Here is a 12,590-nt window from a genome sequence, read left to right as displayed (position 1 = left end):
CAATATCACCACCAAATGGATTTGTAACTGGCTGACAAACTGTACTCAATGAGTAGTTCTCAATGGTACTACATCCACATGGAGAGAAGTAAGCAGTGGGGCACCACAAGGGTCTGTCTTAGGCCCAGTACGCTTTAATAGGGGTGACATGATAACAGTATTACAGTATTTGAGGGGCTGCCCCAAAGAAATTATTCTCCAAAGTACCAGAGGGCAGGACAAGAAACAGAGGTTGGAAACAGAGAAGCAAACTGGAATTTGCTAACAGTGAGGAGAATTAACCAGTGGAACAGCTTGCCTTCAGAAATCATGGGCACTCCATCACTGGAGATTTTTAAGAAGAGATTAGACAGCCACTTGTCTAAAATAATATAGGTTCTGCTTGAGCAGGGGGCTGAACTAGAAGACCTCCAAGGTGCCTTCCATCTCTATTCTATTCTGTTCTGTTCTTAAAGAAATCTGCATTATTCATTTCTGTCTTTCAAATGGGTGAACTAGAAATTCAGGTAAATGAGGGCAGATATGATATTGTTGCCATTACGGAAACATTGTGGGATGAAACCCACAACGGAACACACAGCTAGAGGAATTTAAATTATTTAAAAGAAACAGACCAAACATAAGAGGAGGTGGAGTTGCTTTCTGTATAAGAAATAACTAGATCTCTACAGAAATAGAGCACAACAATGATGAAAAATGTCTTGAATGCATTTGGGTTAATATAAAGGGGGGAGGAAATGACGTTGCCATAATGGTATACTATAGGCTGCCCAACCAAACAGAGAAATAGATGAACTTTTTGCTAGTCAGCTAAATAAGGTATGTAGGAAGCACATCACAATAGTAATAGGGGACTTTAATTACCCTGACATCAACTGGGAGACAAACTCTGCACCAAGTGGAAGATCAAACAGATTTCTGACAAATTTGGAATTTCCCAATTTGTAAATAAAATGCAGCAGCACCTTTACATTAAATTTATTTCTGTCATTTATAATATTAAATTTGAGGGAACACCTGCTGCCGGCATCAAACGCCCTTCGCCCAGTGCGCTCCCACAGGGAGGGTCTGCTCAGGGTTCCGCCGGTAAGAGATTGCCGGCGGGTGACACCCAGGGATAGGGCCTTCTCAGTGGGAGCGCCTGCCCTCTGGAACCAGCTGCCGGTGGAGCTGAGAACTGCCCCCGACCTCCGATCATTCCGCCGGGGCCTGAAGACCTGGCTCTTTGAGCTCTCGGGCCCAGGCTGAGGAGAAATTTTTAATTGGGTTTTAAGTGTACAGGGTCAATTTAATATTTTTTAATTTGGTTTTTAACTTTTGTATGGTGGATTTTTTAATTCCCTGTAAACCGCCCTGAGTCCTCAGGGAAAGGGCGGTATATAAATGTAACTAAATAAACTAAATAAATAAATATTTTCATCTAACCTTTTTGTTTTAAAAAAGCAATTTATCTTTAATTAAAAACAAAATATTTATCAAAATTGTATGTTCATTTTTTAATTGTGAATTATTTTTTTGTTGAAAGGGCCCAACCGAGATAAGATATTGTGATACTGAAAAGTCTGGAAATTCCTAATTTAGACAAATTAAGTGGTACATCTGAGGCCCTCTAGGGTTCATTGCCTTATTGACTAAACTGCTAAAATAGTTTAGCAGCTTATAGAAAGTGATAGATTCTCTATCTTCACTTAAATGTTGGGGAGAACATTTGGGATTATATTATTTTTTGTGACAGATGAATAGATTGCAATCAGTTCAGTCTATTTGTAGAAAATGAACATGAATTTTCCACAAGGGTCTTTTATTTATTATTTTATGTACAATTCTTGTAGATTGAAAAGGCGAAAGATGGCTGACAAAATCCTGCCACAACGGGTAAGTTTTCATTTTGTGGAAGCATTATTGGCATTAAAGATAAAAAGTTAGGACAGTGAGCACATTTGATCCAAATGGGGAGAAATATTGCAGACTTTGAGACTATCAATCATCCATGTCTTTCTAGAATAAAGTATTTGCTGCTGATTGTCTTTCATAGAAACTAAATGAACTTACTATGAAATTTTATTTACCTTTTGTCAAATCTTCCTATATGGATTATAGTTACTTCCGAGGACCTGGCATGTGTTACATCCTATTGACCAGCCTAGCAAATTATTAAATCACTTTTAATTTAGAAAGAGATTTCTGTGCTGCTTTTGTTCACAATCACCTTTCAGGTTGATATACGTTTACTCTTTTCTAAATTAGGGCAAAGTTACATTGTTTTTTTTCCCAGTGACAGAAAAAAAATAGGGAAGCCCTGTCTGTATCCTGGGAGATCACAGTCCTGGACAATAATACTAATTGATATTCACCTAACATTTATTTTTTTAAAAGCACTAGAAAATGTGATAGCATTTGTTAGATAACTATCTAATAATCCATTCTTTTTCTGTAGATTCGTGAACTAGTCCCCGAGTCTCAGGCTTACATGGACTTACTGGCCTTTGAACGCAAGCTGGACCAGACAATTGCCCGCAAAAGAATGGAAATCCAAGAGGCAATCAAGAAACCTTTGACGGTAGAGAGAGAGGATCAGCTAAATCTCTATTAGGGGCAATCTGAATCCACCATTGTGACTAGTTTTGCTGTTTTAAGTTATCTTGGAGAAAGGTCAAAACCATAAAACTGGTTTGTGGATTTGTTATGTGCCTGTATGATGATTTCTTTGCTATTTGCAGTTAATGTTTTTCTCTAAATTTTCAGCAAAAACGGAAGCTGCGTATTTACATCTCTAATACTTTTACTCCTGGCAAAGAGGAGTCCGAGGGTGGTGAGCGTATAGCCTCATGGGAACTTCGTGTGGAAGGCAAACTTCTTGATGATGTAAGCATGAAATTTCTTTGTTAAGAGGTAACCTTGTGACAGATAGAAAATGACAAATGTGTGTTTCCTTTGGATAACTGCCCTGCTTCCTATCCACCCATTAAACAGATCTTGCATCAGGCAGCTAACTATTGCTTCATTTAGCTGTTGACTAATCCTTTCTTAATTTGCATATACCAAAGACATTATGTGTGTTTGTCCTCTTTGAGCAATAATTTATGTTTAAGGGTGTTGCTGGAGCGGACCAAAGGCTAGACTAGTTCAGTTTCTGCTTACTGCAATGTCCAATTAAATTAGAATTCTTGGGATCTGGCTTAATATATGTAATTTAAATGCTCAAATGATCTCTCATTCTTAAAAAATATAATAGAAAAATTATACTTTTAGGCAAAATAACAATAATAAGTATTCTTTATTTTTCTATTTGCAGCCTTACCCAAAATACATATATTTGTGTCTTTGAGTGATTATTGACTCTTGGTTACTGGCTGGACAGGTCCAGTTTTCTTGGCAAGTTTTTCTGAAGTGGTTTGCCATAGCCTTTTTCCTAAGGCTGAAAAAAGCTAATTGCACCAGTCACACAGATAGCTTCCATGCTAAGGCAGAATCAGAACTTCAATTTGCTCGCTCCAGTTTCTTAAGCATTAGATCAAACTGTTCTTTAGTTTACTGCTCCTTACTGCCCAGAGTATATGGATTGCAATGGTAATAAATATTGCATAATTAGTATAATAGTATATGTTACAAATAATAAAGGTGATATTATTTGCTTATCCCTCACTTAATGAAGCGTTTTTGACAAGTGTGTTTTCTAAAGCAGAGGTCCACAATCCCCAGCCGTGGCCCACTACAGTGGTGGGCTGGAGTGTGCGCACATGCACGTGAAGCTCAACTTGCATGAGTGGCAAGCCAGAGGGCACTTGCACACATCTGCACCAGCATAAGTCAAGCTGACCCTTCTTTTATATAAGGTCTGCATGCGTTCACGCCCTGGCCCGCCTCTCATGTGGCCCAGTTGCCATCTCCCCCCACCACCACACGCACACATCCAGGCCACTAAGCCACAAAGGTTGGGGACCTCTTCTAAAGTGATTGTGAGAATGGTAAAGCTCACTTCCTCATTTGTCTTTCTGTCACAGCCAAGTAAACAGAAGAGAAAATTCTCATCCTTTTTCAAGAGCTTGGTTATTGAATTAGACAAAGAATTATATGGACCAGACAATCACCTGGTGGAGGTGGGTATTTTGGTATGTACAGTGTAAAATAGACAGCTCACAGCGTTTACAATGTCATGTTAAACTTAGATTCATGGATAAGAAATTGACATAAAGACTACTAATTTTATATTCAAAGTTTTTAGGCCAAAGGTTTTTGAATTTGTTTTGTTTATAATTTCCACCCACCTTTTTTTCTTTTTTGTTGTTGTGCTTGTTTAATTTGAAGTAGTGTTGATTAACTTATTGAATTGATTCATCTTTTATTAGTAAGTTTAGCACAATAGTTTGAAAGAATTTAATTTCTTAGTTTATTCAAACTGATTATAAAAATTGCTTAACCAAGATTTAGTCAATAAAAGGTAAAGGTTCCCCCACACATGCGTGCTAGTCGTTTCCAACTCTAGGGGCTGGTGCTCATCTCCGTTTCAAAGCCAAAGAGCCAGCGTTTGTCTGAGGACGTCTCCGTGGTCATGTGGCCGGCATGACTAGACGTCAAAGGCGCACAGAACGCTGTTACCTTCCCACCGTAGTGGTCCCTATTTTTCTACTTGCATTTTTACGTGCTTTCGAACTGCTAGGTTAGTCAATACTGTAGGCAAATTAGAATTAGGATTCCTTTCATGTTGACTAGAATCTTCATGAACCCACCAACTCTTGATTGTGCATTTTTCAGTGTGTTTTACTTATAGTCCAGGTGTAGGCTTTGCCCTCCCCCAAAATGGTGCATCTACCAGAAATTGACAGATATATGGAATAGAAAAGAATTGATGGAGAAGGCTATTACCTGAACTGTATTTTGTCATAACAAGGATATTTCTTCTAAATTATGGCAGAAGGTTCACATTTCTAATTTCTACCCACTACAAAACTAAGCAGTAAGCCACTAATCTGGAACCTGATTATTACCATGTAAGATACTGTATGGAGATTGATTGTTTTCACTTTTCACTTGTTTTGCACTAAAAAGTCCTATTACTTATACCTTTTTTACCTTAGTGGCACCGGATGCCAACAACCCAAGAGACAGATGGCTTTCAAGTCAAGCGCCCTGGTGATGTGAACGTAAAATGCACTCTGCTTCTCATGCTGGATCATCAGGTAAGAAGGCAAATTACCATTGCAAAGTCAGGGTTTCCCAAATGGTGAGATTTATCTTCTTGGGGTAGTGCAGTTAAGAGTCCAGAAAAGGTATTTTACAATAAAGCCACCCTTTCCAAACTTTCATTATATTGATCTCATTGTTCATTTGTATTCATTTTAGTCCTTCGATATTTAAGGGAAGTATGTATATTGAGATTACACTAAAGGGAAATATGGTAGCAAAAGGTTAGGAATCCCTGCTTTACTGGAAAGAAGATAAACAGATCCTGGCCCACAGGCAGCTTTTTCAATAGTTCATTATGTGAAATGTTCAGCTTCTCTACCTAGAGCAAAGCTGTACAACTTAAGTTTGCCTCCAGAATTTAACAATTTTCTTTTTAAAATTGCTCTCCATTGTAAATTGTGGCTCATTTGATAAAGATAACTATAAAGTTGCATTTAATTTCCTTTTAAGGAAGCTTAAAGTTAAATTTAATACTAGACTGTGTGTTCTCTTGCTCCATATTATTCATCAGAAGCGTCATGCTTTATTTCATTTTTTAGAGAAAACAGATTAAAAGTTGAAAAGGGAACTGGGATTACAAAATTGATGGGACAGCACATATGTTAATTAGGCAACATTGTCATTTCAGCCTCCTCAATACAAGCTAGACCCACGTCTGGCTCGCCTGCTTGGTGTCCACACCCAGACTCGTGCCAGCATAATGCAGGCCCTATGGCTCTATATCAAATATAACAAACTTCAGGACTGTCATGAGAAAGAATATATCAATTGCAACCGCTACTTTCGCCAGGTCAGTATGTCTCTGCTGTTTAGGATATTTTATTAAATGAAGTTGTTTTTTCACAAATCATCTTAATTTAGCTTCACTCCATATCAATCCTAAACACAAGCTGATCAATAGTCTGTAATCTATCTTGGTGTTGAGTATTGCTTATATTGCATATGATTCTTTGCACATGGGCATTATATGAACATTAAGTATTAGAAACTATAAGGTAAAGGTTCCCCCGCACATGCGTGCTAGTCGTTTCCGACTCTAGGGGCTGGTGCTCATCTCCGTTTCAAAGCCGAAGAGCCAGCGCTCTTGGTCATGTGGCCGGCATGACTAGACGCCAAAGGCGCACGGAACGCTGTTACCTTCCCACCGTAGTGGTCCCTCTTTTTCTACTTGCATTTTTTATGTGCTTTCGAACTGCTAGGTTGGCAGAAGCTGGGACGAGTAACAGGTGCTCACTCTGTTACACGGTACTTGGGATTCGACCCGCCAAACTGCTGACCTTCTGATCGACAAGCTCAGCGTCCTAACCCACTGAGCCACCGCATCCTTTTCATTAGCAACTATATTCAAGAAATAAAAAAGGAAGCTGGGGACTGAGCAGTTTTCATGTTTGGGAACTAGAATGTCAATTCACACATAATTCCGCTTCTTAGTTCCTGATTTTGTATCTGTTATATCTTCTCAAGTTCATATCCATTGCTTAGTTCTATTACCACTACCATTAATTTGAAAATAGTATAACAGAAGCAGAATAAATTGCAGATTGTCAATCTTGCAAGCTTGATGAGGTAATACACTAACAAAGTAGATTGTCAGAATCTCTTCAGATAAGTTTTAACTATATTGTTTAAAAAAATTGGAAGTCCACTATTTTGTTACTCAGTTCACATTATTGCTGTTGTTGTACATGCGCGCAGCCAATGCCCAATGACTGGTTGGCTCAGAACAATTAAAACAAAGAAAAGCAACTAAAGGGTAGAAAAAAGGTGAAAAAAGATACAAAGTGGAAAGAATTACAGACTGGAAGGAAATGAAGCAGGGGATCCCACTTGGGGGAAGGGCTGTTCTAAATCGCAGAAGAGTGCAGCTGTCCAGATCTCAGGGAACACCATTCCAAGCGGATAGGCACTGCTATAGAGAAGGCATACTTCAGGGTTCTGATAGAGGACATTGTTAGTTGAAGGAACCCAGTGCACGGATCTTGCAAGATCGAATCAGCCAGGCAGATTGTAAACAGTAACAGTAATTCACCATGAGTAGGTACACACGTGAATATTTAGATTAAAAACAATCAGTACAGATAGTCCTCAACGTATAACAGTTTATTTAGTTACAACGGCACTGAAAAAAGTGACTTATAACAGTTCTTCACACTTATGACCATTGCAGCATCCCCTTGGTCAAATGATCAAAATTCATACTCTTGGCAACTGACTCACCTTTATGACGGTTGCAGTGTCCCAAGGTCATGTGATCACCTTTGGCGACTTTCTGACAAGCAAAGCCAATGGGGGAGCCAAATTCACTTAACCACTATGTTACTAACTTAACAACTGCAGTGATTCACTTTACTGTGGCAAGGAAGTTTGTTAAATGGGGCAAAACTCACTTAACCAATGTCTCATTAATCAACAGAAATTTGGGCCTTAATTGTGGTCATAAGTCGAGGACTACCTGTACAATAGTGTTTATCACACTATAGATCCAATCCTTAGAATTAGAATGTCCCATGGGTTTACTTTGAGCACACCTATTTCTCCAGATGTTATCCCTTTGGAATTACTAAGGTTTGTCTTCTTGCTTCATTTTAGATCTTCAATTGCAGCCGTATGAGATTTTCTGAGATTCCAATGAAACTGGCAGGACTCTTACAACATCCAGATCCCATTGTTATCAATCACATTATCAGGTATGATTGATACTATAAGATTTTAGATTCCCTAAAATTATTAAGGAACAACCTAATTACACGCTCAGTTGATACCTAACTGTATCCATATCCATATCCATATCCACATGTATTCATTAAAAATTGTCTTTGGAGAGCCTTCTGGAATCTTAACTCTACGCTGGGTCTTTCTGAGTTGTTACTTGTGAATTAGAAATAGTGTCGGTGTGCTTCTGTATAAATTGAATATAGAGAAGGTATTTAATCTGAACAATTTGAATAATATTACTGCTTATCTATTTTACATTTCTTATCTCTGGAGAAATTTATCCTCATTTATATCTGAATTATTCTATTAGTGACCTTTTGAATTTCAAGCTTTCTCTAATTCAGATAATTTTAAAAGAAAGTTGTTTCATGTTTTATTTTATTCTGATTGTGAAATTCTGTTTTCTGTTATCTGGTTTTTTATAATCATTTTCCATTTGCAAACTCTTCTGAGCTATCAGGCCAATGCAATTAGAACAGCCCTGAGAAAAGTTCAAATAGATATTTTTATAGCTGATTACCAATCAATACTATTGTCTCATCAGACAGTCTGCCTTTCCTTGGGAGACAGCAGATATAGACCTAAGGAAGAAAGGTCAACACTTTCTTCCTCCAAATGGACTCTAAACTGGAATGTCTTTTAAGTACCCCATTAGGGCCTCCTTTCCTTCAGCCAGGGGTTCCACCACAGGAGCCCAGGAAAGGCAATGTTTACATATTTTAAACAAAATATTTTATGATGCATATCCAAATATTACAATCCCTGGAGCTGTTCAAATTTGCACATCCTATTTGGTGTAAGGAAAACTTACATTTCAGATTTTTACTGTCTCTCTAGAAGGCTACTGCGGGTAATGTAAGAGAGAATCTAGTCCTTATACCTATCTGTACAGTGTGGTGGTAAAGACATAACTCTAAGGAAGAATACTTCTCACCTCTTAATTATATCCTCCTGTCTTGACTTGTCTAGTGTGGACCCTAACGATCAAAAGAAAACAGCCTGTTATGACATTGACGTAGAAGTAGATGATCCCTTGAAAGCCCAAATGAGCAACTTCTTGGCCTCCACCACTAATCAGCAAGAAATTGCTTCCCTGGATATCAAGGTAACACATTATCAACTATGCGGTAGGAAAAAGACTAAAACTTGTTATCTTTCTTAGCTTGGGGAATAATGTAGTGTGCATGATGCTATATTTACACACATCCCCTTTAAAAAGATCTACTTAATTCTACTAGCATTCATAAAATACTTGGCATGGAAAACTTTCTCATATGCAATGCTTTCTATCTATGTTTGAGAATAAAAAACAAACTGGCTACTAAGGTGTCTCAGAACAACAGATCAATAAATAGAGGAGCAAACAATCCCATTTGCAATCCAACAAAATCTCATTGCCACAATTTAGTGACATATTTTCAGTGGTGCAATATTACTGTTCTTAATTTTATTTCTGCAATTTAAATGTATTCATTTACAAAAGAGATTATAAGCAATTTGCAAATAACCAAAATAAAGTGTAATAATTACCTATCTCAGAGAGGGGGTCCACTGCACCATCAATCCCTAGACGCTTTCTGGGGAATAATGATATCAGAGGTGCCTTCCCTGCAATAGGTAATTGTTGTTTTGCAGTTTTCTTTTATTCTGTTTTACTTCAGCATTGTTTTTAAGCAACTTAGAACCTTTTTGGAATTAGTAGCAAAAAGAAAAAGAAATCTAAAAACATTACACCTAATATAAGTTTGTATAAATGTGTGTGTGTGCGCGTGCGTGCACATGCGCACGTGCGCACACACAGTATTTTAGACCTTTAATTGTAAAGATCCAAACAAAGGAAGTATAAAAATGTAGTGCCTGATTTACATTGCATGCCATGTATCTTTCTTTCCTTTTAAATGGATTTTCAAAACTTGAATTTTGTTACCTTCCTGTTGCTTGAACTTAGAAAAGTATCAGTAGAGAGATGAGTAAATTCTGTGCCTGACTTGACATTTAAAAATTATGACAGTACAAAGAAAAAGCAAAGGAAAAATCAAAATTAGAAAAAGAAGTAAAAGTAATTTGTATTATCTCTTTAATCTTTCTTCCACACCATGTTGTCTAAGGACAATAGGAAGTTACTGTTCTCACTTCTTTCATTCTCATTGCTCTCTATTCATATTGAATGTCTATTACTTTTTTCTGCTTGTTTTCTGCTCCAGAATATCAAATGTATTGATTTAAAATAGCAGCTGGTGCTATACAGTGTTGCAGGATTTGAAGACTATTGATCGATGGTCATTACTAATCTGTTGTAGGCAGTATACATACAGATATCCCTCCAAATCTTGGGAGCCCCACATTAATAGCACAGCTTTAGAGGGGTTATGTTGTATGTTTACCAGACTTATTCAGTCCTGGCAAATTTGTTCTTTTTCATAAGGAACTTTTTGTATTTTTGTACAGATTCATGAAACAATTGAATCTATTAATCAGTTGAAGACACAACGAGATTTTATGCTGAGTTTTAGTAATAATCCTCAGGATTTTATTCAGGAGTGGATCAGATCTCAACAGAGGGATTTGAAGGTAAGTATTTGGATGACTTGGGAGGATTTATGCAGGGGTTTATAACTCCATACATGTATAGTTCAAAGTAAGCTACATTGAATTAAATAAGGCTTGTTAGCATAATTGTTTTTGTGGAATTACTAGAATGCTTACATAATTTGGCTTTTACTGCCCTTTATTTGGCAGTTTCTATGAATTTGAATTCAAATATTCAGTTCCTTTAAGACTAACAGTCAAAATTACGCAAGTTATCCTGTCAGCTACCCATACATTTTGAAATTCAGGCTACATTCTAGATAGAAATTAGTTGCCTTTTTGTTTACATGTTTGCTGATCCCACTCTTTTATGAGGCTTGAAGTCTTCCTTCCTTCCTTCCTTCCTTCCTTCCTTCCTTCCTTCCTTCCTTCCTTCCTTCCTTCCTTCCTTCCTTCCTTCCTTCCTTCCCCAAAAATTCCTGATTTTTTTTTCATATCTTCAAGAAAGGAAAAATATGCAAAGCAGATCATTTATTCCACAGAGTGGGAAAGATGAATTTTAAATAGGAAGGAAAAAATAAAATAGAGATAACATGTTTATGTATTCCTCAAATGCTTGACTGCCCAATATTATACACCTTATTTGGTTATAATATTTATATGGTGCAATATAATACAGGCATTTCTGTATTAGTGCCTCCCTTTCTTTATATTTTTTATATTTTATATTGTTTTCAATCTTTGGGAACCCCAGAATTAGATTGAAATCTAACTAAGTTTACAATATTCACAATTAGCTAAATTTCAGTATGACCGAGTCTCAGTTTTGAAACATTAAATGTCCCACAATACCATCTTCCATGCCTCCATTTTGCCTTAGATTATTACAGATGTGGCTGGGAACCCAGAAGAAGAGAGAAGGGCTGATTTCTATCAGCAACCATGGATGCAAGAAGCTGTTGGACGACACATCTTTGCAAAGGTAGGAGAGCATAATTCAGTGTAGCTTTTTTAAAAAAAATACCTAACATATTTTCCTTCAACATGGAGGCAGAGTGAACATAGAACTGTATTTTTAATGCAGCACCTCTTTCAGTGCAGTCTTCAAAGCTGATCAAGGTGCTTTTCTTATATTTTCTTATAAGAGCCTTGGTGGAGCAGTGGGCTAATGCCTCCTTAAGTAACACCAGCTGCCTGCAATTAGTGCAGGTTCGCATCCCACCAGGCTCAAGGTTGACTCAGCCTTCCATCCTTCCGAGGTAGGTAAAATGAGAAACCCAGATTGTTGGGGGCAATTAAGCTGACTTTGTAATAATGCCGCTTGGGGTGTGTGTGTGAAAGCCCTAATAAGCAGGCATATACATAGAATGAAGGCTACTGCTAAGTTTGTAAAGCCGCCCTGAGTTTTCGGAGAAGGGCGGGATATAAAATGGAATTAAAATAAAATAAAAAATATTTGACTTCCCTGTTTTTCTCTCTCCCATGGATAATTTGTCCTGAAATGGCAATTAGAGCACTTAAGAGTTTTCCATACTATTTCTGTAAGGAAGGAGCCATATATGCATCTGATGCTTGTTCTGTTTGTGGTTCTCATCCATCTCTATAATGGTTTTCTGTCTTTCAGGTTCAGCAGCGCAGACAAGAACTGGAACAAGTGCTTGGTGTTCGCCTTACTTAGTGCTGCCTTCTTTTGCAGTTCTTCCACACCTCTTGGTACTTTGGAATGGACCAATAGGCAGACAGTCCTTGTCCTTTCCTCTTGGAAGGTGTGGGGGTGGATTCTGCTGCTATTGCATATTATATGTTCAGTACTCTCTGTGGGCTCATATAAGGTATCCTTCAGCAGAGAAAAGGGAGCTCTTCTTCACCAAAACCTGCCCTTCATATGTGCTTTGCCTTTGGGAGACTGGGAGTTTTTGTTTTGAGTTGCTTCTACCTCTTAGCAGAGCTTTTGCAGTCTTGCAATGCAAGAACGTGCTGCTCACTTTTAATCAAAGCTTGTGTCCATTCCTGCCAGTTTTGCTGGCATTTAATCTTTGCACTATCTCTTCTTTTGTCGGGCTGCGGTGCAGAGCTGTTTCCTGTAGAAAGTTTTTTAATGTATACTTGGTGGTGACTTCTGTTCTACCCTATGCAATTGATATTCCACAATATCAAAA

The 12,590-nt window shown here is 37.7% G+C and overlaps 1 protein-coding gene across 1 annotated transcript in view; it reads left to right on the top strand.

The window, feature by feature from the left end:
* Window positions 1-12,359, top strand: part of SMARCD2 (SWI/SNF related BAF chromatin remodeling complex subunit D2) — a 66,773-nt gene extending 54,414 nt beyond the window's left edge. The window contains exons 3-13 of the mRNA XM_083376282.1: window positions 1,833-1,875; window positions 2,438-2,560; window positions 2,746-2,865; window positions 4,005-4,100; window positions 5,079-5,180; window positions 5,816-5,977; window positions 7,777-7,874; window positions 8,872-9,007; window positions 10,351-10,473; window positions 11,312-11,413; window positions 12,056-12,359. Coding sequence (XP_083232408.1) covers window positions 1,833-1,875; window positions 2,438-2,560; window positions 2,746-2,865; window positions 4,005-4,100; window positions 5,079-5,180; window positions 5,816-5,977; window positions 7,777-7,874; window positions 8,872-9,007; window positions 10,351-10,473; window positions 11,312-11,413; window positions 12,056-12,109 — 1,159 coding nt within the window. The 3' untranslated portion in view covers window positions 12,110-12,359. The remainder of the gene's footprint in view (window positions 1-1,832; window positions 1,876-2,437; window positions 2,561-2,745; window positions 2,866-4,004; window positions 4,101-5,078; window positions 5,181-5,815; window positions 5,978-7,776; window positions 7,875-8,871; window positions 9,008-10,350; window positions 10,474-11,311; window positions 11,414-12,055) is intronic.
* The last annotated feature ends 231 nt before the right edge of the window (window positions 12,360-12,590 follow it).

This window comes from Vipera ursinii, assembly GCF_947247035.1.
Source record: "Vipera ursinii genome assembly, chromosome: Z".
Taxonomy (NCBI): Eukaryota; Metazoa; Chordata; class Lepidosauria; order Squamata; family Viperidae; genus Vipera; species Vipera ursinii.
Note: the sequence above shows the minus strand (reverse complement) of the source record. Positions and strands in the feature narration are given on the sequence as shown.